At 41.0% G+C, this 22,081-nt stretch overlaps 1 protein-coding gene across 2 annotated transcripts; it reads left to right on the top strand.

The window, feature by feature from the left end:
* The first annotated feature begins 3,672 nt into the window (after nt 1-3,672).
* GOSR2 (golgi SNAP receptor complex member 2) lies at nt 3,673-17,092 on the top strand. Of its 2 annotated transcripts, XM_063459372.1 has the most exons (6): nt 3,673-3,812; nt 5,416-5,480; nt 6,310-6,418; nt 10,096-10,228; nt 11,836-11,976; nt 15,879-17,092. In XM_063459372.1, the coding sequence occupies exons 1-6, from the start codon at nt 3,784-3,786 to the stop codon at nt 16,038-16,040; spliced, it is 639 nt and encodes a 212-aa protein (XP_063315442.1). In that variant the 5' UTR covers nt 3,673-3,783; the 3' UTR covers nt 16,041-17,092. The 2 variants fall into 2 exon arrangements, with proteins under 2 accessions (XP_063315442.1, XP_063315443.1); XM_063459373.1 differs by lacking the exon at nt 11,836-11,976.
* The last annotated feature ends 4,989 nt before the right edge of the window (nt 17,093-22,081 follow it).

Raw genomic sequence — 22,081 nt, 5'->3', positions numbered from 1 at the left:
GAACAAATGCATTGAGGGGACGCAGGTTGATAACTGGCCTCACCCCACCGCCCTTTTTGGGCACCCAAAAGAGGCTGCTCAGAAACCCGGGAAAGCAAGGCTGGAACTTGGTAGATCGCGCCTTTCCCCTGTCCTGTTAGGAAAACACAATCCGGTGCGGCACTGAGGTTTGGACTGGGGGTTGCACAGACTCTATAAGATAACCCAGAATGGTATTGAGGACCCAAACATTTGATGTTAGTCTGTGCCAGGCTTTGACAAAATGGAACAGTTTTCCCCCCACATATGACATACAAAGGGGGGGAGGGCACTTACCATAAGGCCGTCGGCCATACGTGGTACCCCTGGTCCCTCGGGACTGCCATGACCTGCCTCTGAATGGGAAGAAAGGCAAAAGGGACCTGGTCTCCGTATGCTGGAACCCAGGCGTGGCGGAGCCTCGGTAGCTCCAGTAGGAACCCCGGGAGGAACTGCCAGACAGATGCCTCTCACTGGCCAACACAGTGTTAGCGTTGCCAATTAAGCAAATGGAGCACTGGATCCAACCCCTAATGGCCAAGAGATCAACTGGTGCGCCATCGGTTAAGGCTGCTTCAATCATGTCGAAAATGTTGGCACTAGGGCCTAATGCATCAAGCACCTTGTCTTGGCAATGACGTAATGAGAAGTCGAGCCCCTTTTTGGCTTTCCAGCCTGATTTCCCCAGGAATTGGGCGACTTTAGGGTCTAGTTTCGGTGTGGCACAGGCCATATCGAGGACCGTAGGGCGCGGGCACTCTGCCCTAAGATTATTCCTTGTGGCCTTATCCAGGGGTTTTCTAATTCTAGCAGCGATATACTGGGCCACTTGATCGGTCGGGTACCATTCGGCTGACCTAGGGTTCTGTAAGGCATTGGTGTAAAACAGGGATTCACCCTGTGGGTTGAGAATGGCTGAAGTGTCCGCGATCTCTTTAGCACAAATGGCCTTTTTTATAGCCAAACTGCAGTCCGGAGATGAAGTCTCCGAGTCAATACAGCCGATCTCATCGGACTCATTCGAAACCTCCTCTGAATCCGAACAAGATTTGGAAGAATCTGTTAGGGCTTTTGCCCTCATTAATGTCCGCACCGCTTTTGCCCGGCGGGTGGTTCTTTTATGTGGGGGCCCCATGTCCTCAGTGGTAACAGGACGCAACCTGTCCGTCAGTTCAGTTTTGGAGGTATGCTTGCCCACAATGTGGGTCTTCTTCGTAGTCTGACGGCCGCTACGGACCACTGGCTTATCCTCAGAGGCCTTGGGATGTGTCAGACTAGGGGTGTGACCAGACGCCATAATTGGTAATAGAGTGGGACAAGTTGTCCTATATCACTCCCATCCAGTGGCGTACATACCAGGGCCCACCAGGGGGCCCGGCCGCCCCTGCGACCTGGTATGTATGTCACTGGGCCAGCCTCTTCTCCAGGGGGGCCCAGGAGCCGGCCACCTCCGGGCCCCCCGAGGCTGGCCCTGCTTACACCCGGCTGGCTGGTCCTGCGGGCGCGCGAGGGAGCACTCTCCCGTGAGTGCTTCCTCTTCAGCTCCCTCGCGCACCGCAATGATACCGGAGCCGGAAGATGACGTCATCTTCCGGTGCCGTTATCAGTACGCGGCGCGCGAGGGAGCTGAAGAGGAAGCACTCAGGGGAGAGTGCTCCCACGCGCGCCCGCCAGCCTGCCTGCCCGCCCGCCGGATGACCGGTCCCCCAGGAGCCCAGCAGCACCACTGGACCCCAGGGAATCCCCTCAGCACTCCAAAAGGTAAGGAGGCTGGGGGGATTAAATGAAAAAAAAAATGTGTTAGTGTGTGTGTGTGTGTGTGTGTGTTAGTGTGTGTGTTACTGTGAGTGTTCGTGTGTGTGTTACTGTGAGTGTTAGTGTGTGTGTTAGTGTTACTGTGAGTGTTAGTGTGTGTGTTACTGTGAGTGTTAGTGTGTGTGTTAGTGTTACTGTGAGTGTTAGTGTGTGTGTTACTGTGAGTGTTAGTGTGTGTGTTACTGTTAGTGTGTGTGTGAGTGTTACTGTGAGTGTTAGTGTGTGTGTTAGTGTTACTGTGAGTGTTAGTGTGTGTGTTACTGTGTGTGTTACTGTGAGTGTTAGTGTTACTGTGAGTGTTAGTGTGTGTGTTACTGTGAGTGTTACTGTGTGTTAGTGTTACTGTGAGTGTTAGTGTGTGTGTTACTGTGAGTGTTAGTGTGTGTGTTAGTGTGAGTGTTAGTGTGTGTGTTAGTGTTACTGTGAGTGTTAGTGTGTGTGTCAGTGTTACTGTGAGTGTTAGTGTGTGTGTTACTGTGAGTGTTAGTGTGTGTGTTAGTGTTACTGTGAGTGTTAGTGTGTGTGTTACTGTGAGTGTTAGTGTGTGTCAATTTTTGCACCGGAGCCCCATAGGTCATGTGTACGCCACTGCTCCCATCACAGAAAAAATGGCCTGGGTGACTGATTTGGTAATTGCAGCGTCCAGAAGCGAGTGGAACTCCTCTGAGTACACTTGCTCCAGTGAAGCTAACTCCCCCCCCTGATGGGTAGGGGGTCTAGGAGCAGGGGTCAGCTGGTGCCTAGTGGCACTCTCAGCAATGGTAGGGATAGTACCCTCGAACTCCTTAGGGGTCTGCATAATAAGCAATAAGGGATACCACACTTACAAGGAGACTGCAAGAGAGGAGAAACCAAGAGAAGGAGGAGGTAAAAGACAAAATGGAGGGCTCCAAACAAGGAGGGCCCTGTTCAAATACAAGCAAAAACAAAAAGGCACAAGTTGTGAGAAAACCCAAAGGCAATCAAGCACAAGAAAAAACAAATACAGCATAAATATGACGGAGCAAATTATTGGTGACACTTAGCTGAGGCAGCAGCAAAGAAAGGGGCGTCACAAGGGATGATATGGCTATGTGGACTGCTCTCATTGGCTAAGATGCTATGGTCAACCCTTTAGGGTACTTGTTTCAGTTTTTTTCTATGAAAATCTTATGTTGTTTCTTTGCTGCTGAGGAATAAAGAAAGCGATAAAGCATAATATGAGCCTCCGTGTCCTTTAATAAAATTCTATACTTCTCCTCATTTGCATTATGTGCCCTAACTGTGCCCGGGCTCAAGTGGATCGCTTTGGCACTTGCCAATTATTTGATTTATATTTTAAATGTTAAAAAAAAAAAAAAAACAACAATTACTACTGTTAAAAATTTTTTGTTAAAAAAGTGTTTAATACTTATGTTAAAAAAAAAAAATCATTCTTAACACAAATTATAGGAGATTTTCAAAGTCTAATGAATAACAAACTCATTTGTTTACATTCACTTAGATTTTTCTACACATTGGCACAAAGAATCCATGTCCCCAGGGGCTATATAGTCACAATCCCCAGCTCATACACGTGGAGACAGGGAATAAAGGGTTAATTCAGGCAGCTGTCACCATGATAACCAGACTGAAAGACCCCACTTTATAGGTGTCCGATGAGCGCCTGCATAGAAAGTAAATCCCATCACCGTTTAAGACGCTGTGAACCGCATGATTACCATGAACTCTTCCACTATATGTACTTGGTAACACCACTTTGTGGCTATTCTCCTAATGAAATGACATATTGGAGACAGGCATTGGCGTGGACAGCCCGTGTGCTGTAGGAGCTGTGAGGAACCCGGAAGTGATGACGTGTGCTGGGCTAAGAGTGAGCTAGAGAGCTGGGATTCATTGACTGGCTGGGCTGCTACCAATAAGTCATCAATAATCGATTGGTAATCGATAGCCCCAGGCTGATTGGCAGCCATGGAGACTTTATATCACCAGAGTAACAAGTGAGTGTCAGGCTGGGCTGGTGGGGGGAGATATGAGCTTTATATTCCCAGGGGGGCATTATTGGGGTCACAGACAGGGGGTACATCTCCACCCTGGGGTGTATTCACTAAACTGAGAATTGTGGGGAGTAAGAAAGGCAAATATGACAATTTTGGGGGTAAAAATAGCCAAACTGGTGACTATAGCTGAGTTGGGGGAAATGTTTGTTTTACTTTTTGTCCAAAAAAATGTAAAATGTGTGATCATTCACATTTTTTAGGGAATTTAACCTTTTCGCTGGTTTATTAGGTAAATCAGCAAATCCTTGAGATCTGAATACTGAGTTGCGAAGTTTAGCGTAGAATGACTTAACTTGCAAAAAATAAATAAAAATGATCTAAGGCAGGTATAGTGACAAGCTGGCTCTTCTAGAATAAATTTCGCAATTCAGCTTTCTGTTTGCAAGGTGGTGAGTAAATCCTTGGGTGGTTTCCTAGACGCATAATTTTACATTCATTTCTGCTCGTGGATAGCATGTGAATAGTGCTATTAAGTGTTTTTTGTTATGTAGTATTCATATGCTGCCTGAGAGAACTACATTAACTAAAGACTTATTTAATACGCCTAATGAAGTGTTTCCCATCCAGCACATGAATTCTGCTTACTGTTTGTCAGCACTTTTCATGTAGTTAACAGCACGGTATACAGCAATCTGTGTCCAGGGACATGTGGTGGATCTGTCAGCCCTAGTCACATGTCAGCCTGGGGCTGGATGAGTTAAAATGTAAAATGTTCCTTGATAACTTACTTATCCTGAAAACCGCCATAACAAGAGGTTAAAAGTACACTCAAAGCGAACTGTGCAAAGCGCACTGTGGTGGTTATGGTGACAGAAGTGTCCTGGCACTCCCTTAAAGTACGTAGTTAAACCTTTTTAGAACAGTTTGACTTTTTACCCGGGTTCCACCAGGTTCTGCTGCCCACCTCTATGCAGTCTCCAGAAGAGCCAGAAGCTCTCGCTAACTTTTGCTAGCTCTCCTAAGCTATGCCCTGCACTGCTGGTCTTAGCTCAAGTAAATAACTTCCACATCTTCTGAAGTCTACAGAGATGTGGTAAGTGGACTCGGGTAAGAAGTCGAACCATTCTAAAATGGTTTGACTGCTTACATTTGGGAGGGGGGAGCTGGAAGTTCTGTCATCATTACCACTACATGGGCACTATAGTGGTAATGGTGCTTGGAGTCTTCCTTTAAAAATTCTAAGGTTTGGCTGTGGTGGACTAAATTTCAGATGCTGTTTAGTCATTACCTACACTGGCTAAACAACATATTAACTGTAAGATTCTAAAAGGCAGAGGGACAAGTATTAGCACTCACCTCTTCTAGGACGGCCAGACTGACTCTAGAACGTAAAAAAACCAAACAAAAATAAACTTATTGTGTAGTTCTGATATGTTCAATTTCCATAAACCTCTATGAATAATGATGACATATGTTCACCAATCAGTTATTGCCATAAACAAAATACCCAATTAATGTGTTGAGTAATGCTTTTAGTCCTTCTTTGCTGCCCTCACCCACTCTTCTTTCTACTTCATTTTCCTGCCCTATGCGTTTCTTTCAGGCATGTCCATGAAGTTCAGTCTCACATGGGACGTCTGGAGACGTGTGACAAGCAGTCAGTACACCGTATGTATCCATACAGCTATTTTAAAACTTTGCTGCTCTACTGTAGAACGTTTAAACACATGCTGATTTATTGTATTCTGAAACTAGTTAAAAAGTGGATAGGAATTGATCCTATATAAACCCTTCATGACTTTTGCAACAGTACTGATATAACATTGGGAATTAAGGGGTTACATCTTATTGAATAACAACAACACAACGAGTGTCACATCTGGTCTGCCTTGTCAGCTACACTGCTCTAGAGAGTTATACACAACTCTCAGAGGTAAAATGAAATTATGTTGGTGTAGAGTTGTTATTGTAGATGGGTTGATCTCCTAAAGTGCAAACTGTATGAGATAGAAAAGGGGGACCAATTCATAATTTATTGAGTCAAGTCTGAAATTCTTAACTATTACAATTTGATCTAAAATAAAACTCTTGGCAAGATATGAATATACACTTTTTATATGGAGTAGCAACCAGTCCCAGCATTCACTCCAGACTCTGTGCAGTCTCTCTATTTACTGGGAGGTGAGAGAACAAGGAGTTTAAAATGCATTTATAAAACAGCCAATTCCTGTATCAGAATTAACTATGCAATAGGAAGGAAATGGTTGTTATATTCCTATTCTAGATTATCTGAAATGCATTTTTAAAGACCAATGCTATAACTTTTCATGAATGGGTACAAATTAACTTTGCAACTTATCACCAGGTTTCTAGTAAGTGTTACACACTGTAACCAGATTACATAACCGTTCTCTTTATTCCATAAGCACTTTGTGGATACAGTTTGAAGAACAAGGTGCATGTTCACTATATGCCCTGCCTATTTCTCTTTTTATAGTTGTGGAGAATGAAATCCAGGCAAGAATAGATCAGATATTCAGTAATCTGGAGCGACTGGAAATCCTGGCCAGTAAAGAACCCCCAAGTAAAAGACAGAACGCCAAACTGTGAGTAATGACGGCTGAGAGTTATTTCACTTATTACGCTCTATCTCTGTTCTTCAGTGATGTTATAGCCATATATAATACATGTGACACATACCAGTACTTGACAAATGTGCTTTGAATCTAAAAACCAGCTAAAAAGTTAGGAGACTTTTTTTTTTTTTTTGTTTAAACTAACAAAGCTTTATTTTAAGTGACAAAAATAACAGATCTTAAAGGGACACAATAGTCACTAAAACTACTACAGCTTAATGTAGTTGTTCTGGTGTCTGTCTATAGCCTGTAAACAACAAGAATAAGCAGTGTTTTTACATTGCTGCCTAGTAAAAAAAAAACTTCTACTGGCATCTACGTTCAGTGTCTCCACGCTCTGCTTGGAAGTGCTGAACGTTCCTCATAGAGATGCATTAATTCGATGGCGCATTAGCTTCCCAATGCTTTCCTATGTGAAAGCAATGGATTGGCTGAGATCATAAAGATTGATGATCTCAGCCAAATAGACAGAACGCTGTAGCATGGAAAAAAGGTGAGTAAAAACACTTACCCATGCGATCGGAGGGGCGCAGGTCACCTAGATAATTTAACACTATTGTGTCAGGAATATATGTTTGTATTTCTGTCACTATAATGTTCCTTTAAATTTACACATAAATACGATTAGAACCGAACGTCATGGGCATTTACCTTCTGCAGATAATAAATATATTCCGACGTGACACACCAGATATTTTTAGCAATGCATCAGTTGTTTTCACTTGGCTTTTTGTGGTAATGAACATGCCTTGCATTTTTACGATTACAGAACACACACACACACTTCTCTAACACACTCACAAATATTAAGTTTTATTTTAATTAATATCCATCCTCCCTACTTTTAGGAGAGCTGAAGTGGTCCAGTGTGGATCCTGTCCCCGGGGTCCAGTGGAGCTGCACGGGTCCTGTAATCTTCAAGCTCTTCTTGCTCTGCTCCGTTAAGTGAAGACGGGGCCAGGGTGATGTCATTTCCCAGCTTCCGACATCACAGCAGGCCCCACAAGGGAGAAGGGCAGGAATATTACAGGTCCCTCACCACCTGCCTCCTTTGCTCTCAGTCACCCATCTCAGGGGGGCCCTAAAGTGGCCAGCTCTTTGGCCACCATGACAGGTGGAACGCAGAGGGCCCTGTCGCACTTGTGACCTCAACGACCCCTGTAATTCCGCCACTGCACCATCTGTGTTGAATGGGCTGACAAACATCTAGTCAGCATGGACCTGGTGAATGTGACCCAATAGCCAATACATTATGTATTCTGTAAAGGGCTCGGAAACCACTAGTCATTGGCATAGTGTGCGGAAGCTTGCAATGACGAGTAAATTTTAAGGCCTGGCTATTGGCATATGACTTTTTAAATAGTAGGTCCTGTGTGTATATGTACAGTGCATTCAGAAATCATTTAGACCCTGTTCTTTTTATTTTTTTATATTGCAACCTTACTTAAAATATAGATATTCCTCTTTGCAGAGCTATTTTTTTTTTTTATTACATCATTGCAGATTTTTCTGACACACACACACAGCTGTACACTTACTAGAAAATACAAAAAAAAACAGTTGACATTTCTGTTTTGTCTTGAGAAAAATGCAGTACATGTTTTTTTTTCTATTTTTCAATTATTGTGTATTATTTTTACTTGCATGCAGTAGTGTTGAAACATTAAAATAAACATATATTAACACATTCAGCATAGAAGAATAGCTGGAAAGTTAAGAGAGACAAAGCACAAATCTCAAAGGATTGCTCCCAATACTGGAATTCAGAGCGATACCAGCATAGAGGAGTCCGTGGAAGAAAAATTCAAGAACTCAAAATATTTGAAAGGCTGATCACAGCTGTGCATCAGAATTCAGGTTGTTAGTGACTTTTTAATTATTTATTTTTGGGCCAGGTATAGCAACATTTTAGCCACCTAAACGGTTTATTTTGGTAGCATTGTGTCTTTAATTAAAGAGCATATTCACCTACTTTATGGGTAAGAAGAGTGATGGATGTGCATATAAAAACAATACTTATAAAACTTTGGTACTTCCATGCACTTGAGGTGTATGCTTTGTGTAATTTGTCTTTTGCTGTATGTAGGGAATCATGGGGTAATTTGTAATCTGCATTGTGTGCCGTGCTCTGCCAGAACAACTTTACATTTGATGAAATTAGATCATTTATTTTGCTTGCGTATTTAAAAAAAATAAAAAATAATAATTGGGGGTGATGGCTAATGTTTAAATAAGAATCATAATGCAGACTTTTTGCACTATAGTTCATCCAAGACGTTACACAGCCATGATTGGTTTCACTCAACCAACTCATCTTTTATGTGTCTCTGCACCCTGGGACCCCTGAATATGACTAATTTTTACATTTTGCGAGTAGGGGAGAATCCATCTTATTCTTTACTTAGAGGAAGCTGTTGGCAGGATGTATTTTCTTTTTATAGGTTTCATTAGATACGTCTGCGAAGCATGGAATTTGTTAACCAGATACAGTTTTCTGTGAACGGAAGCAAGAACACTATTCTTTACAATCTACTGCCTCAAAAGCTCCTGTCATATGGTTTTTGTTTTTTTAATGGGATGAAAAAAATGTTTGTGGCCATATCTGCCACATAATCTGGACTTGAAATAGTTGTTGAATAGATCAGAATAATCATTTACAAAAGAGGCAGGAGGGAATTGTGATGGTTATGAGACTGGCATGCACCCACTCTCCCAGATCACCCCCCACTTACGCATACTTTTAGATTCCATACCCCCTCAGGGCGGTTTTGTGACGCTTTTAATTGAGGCAGGTCATAAAAAGGGCACAGAACAGGTTTCCTGTGTACAGTTGTGGGGCCTGTGAGCTGAGTTTCCACACTGAGCAGGTAAATGCTTGTTAACTCTTTCTGTGGCAGCCCTAGGCCACGTGACCAAATTCACAGGATCTGTGTAATCCATGTACAAGTCATGTAGTAGTTATGGTATTTTAAAACGTTGACCTGTAAAGCTGACATTTAAGTACATGATGCTTTAGCAAGAGGTGTAGTACATGCGTGCTAACTGCTTAAAGCACAATTAGTGATATGTTTTGCTGAAGGGACTGTTACAAAATTCTTCAATTAAGTGTGGCTTTTCACTCTTTCAACCTTGAACTATGTTCAGTGGTAATGTATTAACCTATATTTAAGTCATAGGATTGATATGAAACTTTGTGTCTGGCAATGGATTATGTGAATTGCAGTCCAACGACATCTGGATTGTGACAGCCCTTACATCAGGCTATTAAGTTCTGTAGGCCAGAAATGTCTAATGTTTTGCTATACTTACCATAATCTTAGTTAGATAATCACCTTGCTGAGTGCCATGGAAAGCTCAGTCCACACTGGTAGAGTGCCAAAGGTTACCTGTCAGTCAATAAGGCTAATCTAAATTGACTTATTCACTTAACAGCAAGTTCAGAGGATACTGCACTGCCCAAGTAGTAGTGCTTTTAGTATACATTTGCAATTAAAACACTAGCTACTGTTTGCTTTAGATAAATTTTCAGGGTCAGTGCTTAGTAATTTTTATCTCGTGGTCTGGGACCTAACACATGCAGATTTTTCCCCCCCTCTTTCTCTCACTGTCCAATAGCGTAATCAACTTTTATATTATTTTGTTTATAGGCGTGTAGATCAGCTCAAGTATGACGTGCAACATTTACAGACCGCCCTGCGAAATTTCCAACATCGGCGATACGCCCGGGAGCAACAGGAGAGGGAACGGGAAGAGCTGTTAATGAGGAATTACACCACAAATGTAAATATCTTTATGGTCCCAGGAAAATTAGACATTGCAAAAAGGGATTGAAAATCCGGTTAACAATAACGTACATTTCATTTTGGTGCATATATAAACTTTAATAAATATTTCCCTTTTATTAAAGGGACATAACTGATAGGAATCGATCTCCTGTTTTAGATAGATAATATAGGTGATGCTTCAAAGAAATTAGAAAAAAAAAGACATTCCTCTAAAGCTCATTCTTAAAGGGACACTCTAAGCTTAAAAACAAAAATGTAGCATAATGAAGTAGTTTTGGTGTATAGATCATGCCCCTGCATCCTCACTCTTCAATTCTCTGCAATTTATGAGTCAAATCATATTGTTTCTGTTTGTGCAGCCCTAGTCACACCTCCCTAAAAAAGTTTTATTTTCAATCATATCTTACAGCACAGTGTGTTTAATTTAGACGTTTCCATCTACTGCTCTGTTAATTGAACTTTAATCACAAACAGGAGGCTCCTGCGGGGTCTAGAAGGCTATTACCAGAGTAGCAAATAGGGAATTCTAAATTAAACAGACTGAACAATTAAGGGTAAAAATTGTTTAAACATTGTATCTCATTTTACAGTTAGTGTGTACAGAAACTGCATAGGTCACATGCAGGGGTGTTGCTTGGTTTGCTTGAGCCAGCAACAGCCTCCTATGTGTGATTACAATTCATTTAATAGTGCAGGAAATAACTTCTAAAGTCAACACACTCTACAGAACAATCTAATTGAATATAATACCATTTTTACATGTTGGCTGTGGGAGATGCATCAGAGGAGGTGTGGATAGAGCATTAACAGAAACAAAAGTTATTTAGCTTCTTAATAGCAGAGAATTGAGTAGTAAGACTGCAGGAACCTGATCTATACACCAAAACTACTTCATTAAGCTACAGTTGGTCTGGTGCTTGGAGTGTTTATTTAAAGTTTTCCACCAGAAAGAATCAGCAACAGTCTTCTTTTTGACGAGGAATAGGTTCCCTCTATTAGTAAGCTCTCATTCTGGAGTCTGATCATATTCCTTAAACCCCTGTGTGGCAAATAGCAAGAGTATATGGGAATTAGTTGAATTGCTCAATAAGCAGACAGTAACCAGAGCTGTGTAGCTTATTCTTCAGAAGCTTGTGATCTCACTGTTGGCCATCTAGAGTTAAGAGTGTTTTTATGAATCCTGCAGGGGGCTTTTCTCTCTTGACTCCAGAATTATTAATTGTGACTAGCCGAAAAATGTTTCTAAAGTCTATACAGATTTCATTGTTTTTCTTTCCTATCTATTGCACAATTTGCTAATTTCAATTAAACATTTCAGGTAAATAAGGCAAAACAATACTGATCTAGAATAATTTTAATTTGATTCCCTGCAAAAGTGCACCCTGAAATTGAATTTCTCTGCAGTCATACATGAACTTTGCAATTTTCACTATATGTACTGGGCTAAGCATTATAGCTGGGGTGGCCAAAAGGTTGACCCTTCGGTATTGTAAGCCTACAGCTTCCGCAATGCTTTGTTAGCCTTTTTGCCACCCCTACGTTACAAAATTCTCCCTGGATTACATAACCAAAGGGGTTCCCCCTCCCCCATTTCTCACACAGGATTCAGAGACCTCCATACATATTGATGAGACCCTCCAGTTTAATTCCTCCGTTCGTAACGCCCACCAAGGGATAGACGACCTTCTGGGGAGTGGGAGCAATATACTTGAAGGGCTGAGGGACCAAAGGAAGACCTTAAAGGTGGGGAGTAAGTGGGGAACAACAAAATGTGGTTTGGAGGGGGGAGTCATCTCAAAATTAAAAGGGTACGACTGGGAACCATTGCTTGATTTGGACTGAAGATAAGACATGCTTGTTTTGCTTTTTTTTTTTTTTTTTACAGTAAATCCTCCTCACACGGCTCATTACCCTCCACTTATTCAGGTGACTGCCTGTTTCAAGACAGTGGTTCTTAACTTTTTTTTTGGCAGGAACCCAAATTATGTACATTACATTACCTTAAATTATGTACATAGTATTAGCTTGGTGACTTATTATTCTATTGGGAAATTAGCTTATTAACATATCCTTCAGATGTAATATTGATACATTTATTTTACACAAAACTCCTTTTATTAAATTCTTAGTAACATCATAGAAAAAAACGGGGGGAGCATTTGGGAAATAGTGATCACAATATGGTAATCTTCGGGGGAAAAAAATAAACTCAAAAAAGCAAAAGCATGTGGGGTATACTAAAACATGTAATTTAAAAAAAAAATACAAAAAACAATTTCGACAAGATTAGGGCAGCTCTACAACATATCGACTGGCATAAAAAAACACTGAGGATAAATGGAAACTATTAAAACAAATATTAGAAAGGTACATTTCTCAGTATGTACTATTAGGAAATAAATATAAAAGAAAAATTGAAACCAATGTGGCTTAGTAGAGAAGTAAAACAAGAGATTAAAAATAAAAAAAGGGTATTTAAAGCATTTAAATCGGACGAATCAGAGGCATCCTATATTACATATAAGGAAGCCAATAATGCTTGCAATTAAAGTGGCTAAGTTAGAAAATGAGAAATTGATAGCCAAAGAATGCAAAACTAACCTCAATTTTTTTTTCAAGTACATCAATTCTAAAAAAACAAAAAATGAAAGTGTAGGTAAACTGGAAACAGAGATGGGTCTGTTAGAACATGAAGACCAGGAAAAGGCAGACATTTTAAATAACAATTTTTCTTCAGTATATATTAATGAGGCTCCTATGGCAAGAGATATGCAAATTATTGCTGGCTGCAAAAAACTTGCAGATAACTTGTGACTGGATGACTCGAGACAAGGTGCTACAGCAGTTAAAGAAAATTAATGTTAATAACGCTCCGGGGCCTGACTGTATTCACCCATGAGTACTTAAGGAGCTAAGTGGGGAAATAAGTGAACCTCTGTATTTAATCTTTCAAGATTCTTTTGTTTCAGGTATTGTACCAGACGATTGGAGGAAGGCATATGTCATTCATATATTTAAAAAGAGTACAATATCTGTGCATGGAAATGATAGACCTGTGAGCTTAACTTCTGTGACTGGGAAAATATTTGAAGGGCTATTAAGGGATAATATTCAGGAATTCATTGGGAAGAACTTTGTTATTAGCGATAATCAGCATGGTTTTTTAAAACATAGGTCATGTCAAACTAACCTAATTGCATTCTACGAAGACGTTAGTAAAAGTTTAGATCGGGGTGTTGCAGTGGATGTGATATACTTAGATTTTGCCAAGGCATTTGATATGGTTCCTCACAATAGGCTAGTCTTCAAACTAAAAGAAATTGGTCTTGATGAATATACTTGTTCTTGGGTAGAACATCGGCTTAAGGATAGAGTACAACGAGTTTTCATTAATGGCAGATTTTCAGACTGGACAAAAGTGGTAAGTGGTGTCCCTCAGGGTTCTGTTTTGGGACCGCTTCTATATAACGTATTTATAAATGATCTTGCAATAGGCATTAAAAGCCGTGTTTCAGTGTTTGCAGATGACACAAAACTTTGTAAAGTAATAAAATGTGAGCAGGATATTGCTTTGCTGCAGAGGGATTCAGATAGATTGGGGAACTGGGCACTCAAATGGCAGATGAAATTTAATAAAGAGAAATGTAAACTTATGCACTTCGGGGTCAAGAATGCACAAGCAACTTGCATCCTAAATGGTAGTGAATTCGGGATAACTACACACGAAAAGGATTTGGGAATTGTTATAGACAACAAATTAGGCAGCAATATAGAATGTCAATCTGCAGTTGCTAAGGCCAGTAAGGTTTTGTCATGTATAAATAGGGGCATAAATTCTTGGGATGAAAATACCATTTTGCCTCTTTACAAATCGCTGGTAAGACCACACCTTGAATATGCCGTGCCATTTTGGGCGCCTGTTTTAAAGAAGGATATCATGGCACAAGAAAAAGTGCAGAGACAAGCTACAGAATTGATCAAAAGGAATGGAGCATTTTAGTTACAAAGAAAGGTTAAATATCTTTAGTTTGGAAAAATTGCACCTCAGAGGGGATATAACATTATACAAATATATTCGGGGCCAGTACAAACCATTATCTGGAAATCTATTCATAAACAGGGCTTTATATAGGGCACAAGGTCACGCATTTAGGCTGGAAGAAAGGAGATTTCATCTAAGGCAAAGAAAAGTTTTTTGTTTAGTTTTTTACAGTAAGAACTATAAGGATATGGAATTCTCTGCCTGAAGAGGTGGTTTTGTCAGAGTCTATACAGATGTTTAAACAGCAATTGGATAAATACTTGCAAAAACATAACGTACAGGGATACAATTTCTAATTAGTGGGGTAATAGCTACTTGATCCAAGGAGACATCTGACTGCTATTTTGGGGTCAAGAAGAATTTTTTTCCTAGTTTGTTGCAAAATTGGAAGCGCTTCAGACTGGATGTTATGCTTTCTTTTGGATCAACAGCAAAAACATATGTGAGGAAGACGAAACTTGATGGACGTACGTCTCTTTTCAGCTATGTAACTATGTAATCTTGATGATCTCAGCCAATCTAATGCATTCCCATAGGTACAAAACCAGATTTTTGATCAACACAAAATTCAGGGTGAGCATTACTTACTTTGAAACAGTGTCATGCTTTAATTAATAGATTACTCTTACACAACAGAATAAAGGGGGCATCAATTGCTTATCCTATGACTAGAGCATGGGTGATCAATCCACATGAACTACATTCCCTAGAACTCTCTGCCAGCCACTGGCCAAAATATATTCCAACAGCTTTTGGATTTGACAAACCCTAGGTTAGAAATTGTAGCATTTTTCTTGTGCAGTAGCTAGGGGATGGATACATGGAATAGTCTTTGAAAATAATGCATGTGTGTATTCAGAATTAAACAAGCGTTTAACCCTATTTGCAAAAACAAAAGGGGGAGGTGGGGGGTGGGGGGATATTATTTAGATGGAGAGTGTACAGATTAGATGTGCCAGTTGTTTTACTTTCAGGTGTCTCATGACTAACATCCTGTCTGTATACAGCTTGGGTTTGCAGCCAACACTGGCAGTATACATCTGATTCCTTTATAGAACTGTCATACTTTTAGATGTACTGTATGACTAATATTTGTGTGTGCCTGGCCACCAGAAGTTCTGTGCGGCTAGATTGTGGCTTTGGGGAGCATTTTATGGCAACTATTGTGTGTCTATGGCTTTTATAGTACTGTATGTCTCTTTGTGGCTTACATAAATATTGTAGGCCTTGTAGTGGAGCCTTCGTGACTTTATGAAATATTGTAGGCCTTGTAGTGGTGTCTGGGTGTCCTTCAGAGGTGCTCTATGCCTTGCCGTTCTGCCTGTATGGCTAGAATTCTATGCATTGTTTTTAAGTTTAGAATGGCTTACCAGCTTCCTGTAAAATGTTCTGATTCTTGCTTTGCAGGACCATTGGCGATGTTTCCTCATGAAATGTCCATAAATCTACGGATCCAGATGTGAATTCAAATTTAATTTCCCAATGACCCTTGCTTTGTTTTTTGTTTTCGTTCTCTAATTTTTATTTGACTGCTAACACCCCTCTCCACTTGATTTCTCCCCTGGGTTTTACTGCCTGTTCCAACTCTTTTCTTTTTCAACAGGGAACCCAAAAGAAGATCCTGGATGTTGCAAATATGCTGGGCCTCTCTAACACGGTTATGCGCCTTATTGAAAAGAGAGCGTTTCAAGACAAGGCCATCATGATTGCAGGGATGCTGCTAACTTGTGTCATCATGATTCTCGTGGTCAAGTACCTGACATGAGACCTGGGCTCCTAGCATCATTGTTTAGAATACCTAAGGTTATCTCCTCTCTGCTCATCCTGATATTCAGCTGTGAAAAGTCAAATTTTGCCACTGTGGACAGAGCGAGGGGGGAAAAAGAAACCCAGGCAAAATACTGACTAATGTACAGGACATCAATGGTGTAATTCCAGTGGCAATCTAGCCCCCATGACTATTTTATTTAATATTCCTCAACTCGCCTCCCAGGTCCCATTACTTGTTCCCTGCTAAAATATGTGATACTTTGGAGCTCACTAAAGGAATACTTAATAGCAACTGTAATATGTTAATGCAGCTGGACTCATTGGGCAGGAAGAGGCAACCAGTCCATAAAAGGCTGGGCAAGGACAAAAAGCTCACAAATTAGCCCGTATGGGAACTGATCAATTGGTGGAAATACATCCATACCCTACCATTCATCAATGAAAGGACGGAAAATGCTGTTTACGTTGTAACTACGAGAAATGTGTAAAGCGTGCAGTGGGCAGAAAACTGAATTATGAAAAGAAACTAATTTATTTCATCTTTTCATTTCTTTCTTTAAACCAGTCTCTACATATTTTGGTTGCTGGTCTGCCATCTACATGCTTGGGGCTGCATTTCTAATTCCAAAAGCACTGGCAGAGAGCCGGCACCTACCTATTTAGGAAGTTTGTTTTCTTAGGCCATTATCAAATGCTCTCGTTGATCTGTTACTGCTGAAATGCAGAATGTCAATGTAAACATTTTTTATGTTTAATTCTGTTCTGGACTAGTCTCAACTGCTTAATTTTGGCATTAAAGCTATTCCTTCTGCATTGACTGATTAATATGAGACCATATTAGATTATGAAGCCCTCTTGTGGACGCTAGCCTAGGTCTAGTCTAGTCTACAGGGATGTGTGGAGTTTAGGTGGGTAGGGTTGGTACCTCCTGCTGCCAAGTTGATCCGAACAAAGTCAGTGGAGGCTCAGTTTAGAGTAAATATTAAGCTTGCTATTTCCTTGAATTTTACTTTCCTAACTAAATAAATTATAACACCCACCATTTCATTTATTTTCTGCTTTGTAAACTTATTAGCACATTGAGCAATGAAGGATGAGCCGATAGAGCCATTGGTATAGTCCTGAATTTGAATGTAAATGGTTTGACTCTAGGGCACAGTCTCGTCAAGTTAGTCTTCACCAGCAGAATTAAATTGTGTTTAGCCCCCTCAACCTAATTTATCAGACCCCTCCCTATTCTTTAGAGGTGATCTTCAACACTTACTGTGACATAAATCCCTGCTACAAATGCACCTCTGGTAATACTAGTTATATCTAAATATTACGTACTGTGACTGAGCTTCTGTGCTCCTACTGAGTACCTCTGCCAGAGTGGCCTTCACGCCTCTCCAGAAGTCTGTGACACGGGAGCTTCCGTCACACATACACAGGTACATTGTAAAGAAGGCATCTCTCCAAAGATGACCGTTTCAATTGTAACAGCTCACTTGCTTGAATACGTTAATAAGCTAATTAAGATAATTTTGTGTGGTGTACCTTAAAAGAGCAAACAATGCATTAAATATGTGCAACGATCAAAAATGTAAAAAAATAAACTTATGTTTTGCTGAAAAATTGTCAGGCTTGGCACCATCTGCAGTGAACTCTCATTAATCCAGGCAGTGACTCAATTCTAAAGAGAGATACTTTGTGTATAAAGATACCTTCAAATCCCAGAATAGTGGCATTTTGGGATCAAAAAAAGACAACCGGTTGGGAAGAAGAGACAGAAAAGGTGGGTTAGGAAACAAAACTTAAAATTAATTTTAAAAAGAAGCAAAACCTACCCTTTAAGGGAAGCACGACTCCACAGCGGACCATGGTGAAGTACGCACATCTGTACTTCTACAGTTTGATTTATGCCACAAAGTGACTGAGACTTACCCAAGCAGATATTATAAGGGTCTGACCCTAGAACCCTTATTTATACTCTGTCAGACTTGGTATGAGGTGGCAGGGACCCTCTCAGTCACCGTGTGTATATTTATAATAGTGTAATTATCCAAGTGTAAAGCCAGCACCTGGAATTAGGTGATATGTTTATTGTTTATGAAGATCTCTATTAAAGATCTCATGGTGAGATGATACATAGTGATTGAAGGCTCATGCAATCCAACTGAACCCAGTTGGGGGAATTCATGCTGTCAGTCTGTTCAATCCAGCAGGGTGCCTTTAGAAACTTGAATCCTAAACATTAGAAGTGATCAAAGTTTTTACGGCTTAAATGCATTGATCAATCATCTATCACTAAAAAGATGGATTGGATGACCAAATCCTAAACGTTTATTGTTTTACAAAATAGGACATCTCCTCTTATAAAATGATTTAATGTATGTCCGAAACTATTATTATTATTTATAAAGCGAGATTAAATTCCACAGCACTGTATATTCAATGGGTCGAAATAATTTGGATCACTAAACCTGCAAAATGAGGAGGAAAATTATAAAAAAAAAGCTTAGCTTAAAAAAAAACACATTTTTTTTATTTTGGCGTTTGCTTATAATTTAAATTGTTGATTCTTGGTTTAGTGTATAAATCAAAGAATTTACATGAATAGGATATTGGCGTATAATTTAACCTCTGCGGCAGTGGAACTTAAATAACTTTACACCTAAGGCAAAGTTTTGCCTAAAATATAATTACGCACAGGACTGACGAAAGATTGGCATCAGACTTGCTCTTCCCATGAATGATCAGACAGTTATACGGCCAATGTTTTTGCTTCGTCAAAAATGAATCTGAAAGCAGAAATGAAAATCAACTGTTTTTACATATTTCTATCTTCCGTTAACATCAATTAGTACTTCTGTTTGTCATTCTTTATACCTGTTTGTGGTAAACCCAGAGGACCAGAGTTTAAAGATTTTTGTGCCAAATATTTACAGACATTTTTTTTTTACCTTCAATAGAGGAATTTAAAAAAAAACTTTTATAAATTAGAAACATTTGTGTTTTTCATGTATATTTTTAAAGACGTAGGGTTATATTTACCCAGACATTTTTAGATGAAGTTTAAGGTGCAATTCATTAAATCTGTTGGATTTTTTTTTTTTTTTAAAGTGTTTTCAATACATTTTCTGAAAAATAGTGTTCGGTTTCATTTCTCTCTTTACAGCCACTATAAATTTGGTGGTCTTGTGAAATGGATATTTCTGCTAAAAATTCCAAAATTTGCTACAACACTTAAAAAAAAAACCAAAAAAAAAAACATGCTTAAAATAATGATGGAATTTAAGTATGGCTTTTCAGAACACTTTGATAAGTATCCCCGATAATCTTTATTAAAAAAAAATCCTATACAATAAATGTAAAAGGATACTCCAGACCCATAAAGAACCTTAATTTGCTGATGTGTGTCTGGAATCTGTCATTTTCATGACTATTTATAAAAACGCAAATTTTTATAGAAATGTGCACTTTTATAACTGGAGGCAGAACCCCGTCCCAGGCTGTGAATCAGACAGGAAAGTTTCGTTCCACTTCCTTTAGCTCCACAGAGCTAACGGAAGTGACAGGTGCGCTGGGCTGTAGAATCCCTGCCTTCCCCCTCTTCTCAATGAGAGGTACAGCAGGGCGCTGCATGGTGTAACCCAACATATCCAGATTACAGAGGTACAGCAGGGCGCTGCATGGTGTAAACCCACATATCCAGATAACAGAGGTACAGCAGTGTGCTGCATGGTGTAACCCCACATATCCAGATTACAGAGGTACAGCAGGGTGCTGCATGGTGTAACCCCACATATCCAGATTACAGAGGTACAGCAGTGTGCTGCATGGTGTAACCCCACATATCCAGATTACAGAGGTACAGCAGAGCGCTGCATGGTGTAACCCCACATATCCAGATTACAGAGGTACAGCAGAGCGCTGCATGGTGTAACCCCACATATCCAGATTACAGAGGTACAGCAGGGCGCTGCATGGTGTAACCCCACATATCCAGATTACAGAGGTACAGCAGTGTGCTGCATGGTGTAACCCCACATATCCAGATTACAGAGGTACAGCAGTGTGCTGCATGGTGTAACCCCACATATCCAGATAACAGAGGTACAGCAGTGTGCTGCATGGTGTAACCCCACATATCCAGATTACAGAGGTACAGCAGTGCGCTGCATGGTGTAACCCCACATATCCAGATTACAGAGGTACAGCAGGGCGCTGCATGGTGTAACCCCACATATCCAGATTACAGAGGTACAGCAGTGCGCTGCATGGTGTAACCCCACATATCCAGATTACAGAGGTACAGCAGTGCGCTGCATGGTGTAACCCCACATATCCAGATTACAGAGGTACAGCAGAGCGCTGCATGGTGTAATCCTACATATCCAGATTACAGAGGTACAGCAGTGTGCTGCATGGTGCAACCCCTCATATACAGATTACAGAGGTACAGCAGAGCGCTGCATGGTGTAACCCCACATATCCAGATAACAGAGGTACAGCAGTGTGCTGCATGGTGTAACCCCACATATCCAGATTACAGAGGTACAGCAGTGCGCTGCATGGTGTAACCCCACATATGCAGATTACAGAGGTACAGCAGGGCGCTGCATGGTGTAATCCTACATATGCAGATTACAGAGGTACAGCAGTGTGCTGCATGGTGCAACCCCTCATATACAGATTACAGAGGTACAGCAGAGCGCTGCATGGTGTAACCCCACATATCCAGATAACAGAGGTACAGCAGTGTGCTGCATGGTGTAACCCCACATATCCCGATTACAGAGGTACAGCAGTGCGCTGCATGGTGTAACCCCACATATGCAGATTACAGAGGTACAGCAGTGTGCTGCATGGTGCAACCCCTCATATACAGATTACAGAGGTACAGCAGGGCGCTGCATGGTGTAACCCCACATATGCAGATTACAGAGGTACAGCAGTGTGCTGCATGGTGCAACCCCTCATATACAGATTACAGAGGTACAGCAGTGTGCTGCATGGTGTAACCCCACATATCCAGATTACAGAGGTACAGCAGTGTGCTGCATGGTGTAACCCCACATATCCAGATTACAGAGGTACAGCAGTGTGCTGCATGGTGCAACCCCTCATATACAGATTACAGAGGTACAGCAGAGCGCTGCATGGTGTAACCCCACATATCCAGATTACAGAGGTACAGCAGAGCGCTGCATGGTGTAATCCTACATATCCAGATTACAGAGGTACAGCAGTGCGCTGCATGGTGCAACCCCTCATATACAGATTACAGAGGTACAGCAGAGCGCTGCATGGTGTAACCCCACATATCCAGATTACAGAGGTACAGCAGGGCGCTGCATGGTGTAATCCTACATATCCAGATTACAGAGGTACAGCAGAGTGCTGCATGGTGTAACCCCACATATCCAGATTACAGAGGTACAGCAGGGCGCTGCATGGTGTAACCCCACATATCCAGATTACAGAGGTACAGCAGGGCGCTGCATGGTGTAACCCCACATATCCAGATTACAGAGGTACAGCAGGGCGCTGCATGGTGTAACCCCACATATCCAGATTACAGAGGTACAGCAGTGCGCTGCATGGTGTAACCCCACATATCCAGATAACAGAGGTACAGCAGTGCGCTGCATGGTGTAACCCCACATATGCAGATTACAGAGGTACAGCAGGGCGCTGCATGGTGTAATCCTACATATCCAGATTACAGAGGTACAGCAGTGCGCTGCATGGTGTAACCCCACATATGCAGATTACAGAGGTACAGCAGGGCGCTGCATGGTGTAACCCTACATATCCAGATTACAGAGGTACAGCTGTGTACCCCAAAACATGGATGGACTTCAATAAATTTGGGAAATAAGGCCATACAACTCAAAGTGGAGGCTGTAGCATTAGAAATTAGGTCAATCAGCGGAGCCTCCAGTAAGGTCCCCAGGGGCTGCATGCCTGCATTAGAGTGATGGATGCAAACAGGGTTGTTCACTAAAGTGTATCTCAAATTTAAAGGCACACTATAGTCACCATTATTATTAT

The sequence above is a fragment of the Pelobates fuscus genome, chromosome 6, assembly GCF_036172605.1.
Source record: "Pelobates fuscus isolate aPelFus1 chromosome 6, aPelFus1.pri, whole genome shotgun sequence".
Taxonomy (NCBI): Eukaryota; Metazoa; Chordata; class Amphibia; order Anura; family Pelobatidae; genus Pelobates; species Pelobates fuscus.
This window is presented reverse-complemented; position numbering and strand designations above follow the sequence as displayed.

What these genes read in the sequence shown, in the direction of transcription:
- GOSR2 (XM_063459372.1), top strand. Translation starts at nt 3,784, where the DNA reads ATGGAGACTTTATATCACCAGAGTAACAA. An exon ending in TTATATCACCAGAGTAACAA is followed by an intron (nt 3,813 to 5,415) that starts GTGAGTGTCAGG and finishes CGTTTCTTTCAG; the next exon opens with GCATGTCCATGAAGTTCAGT. An exon ending in ACCAAAGGAAGACCTTAAAG is followed by an intron (nt 11,977 to 15,878) that starts GTGGGGAGTAAG and finishes CTTTTTCAACAG; the next exon opens with GGAACCCAAAAGAAGATCCT.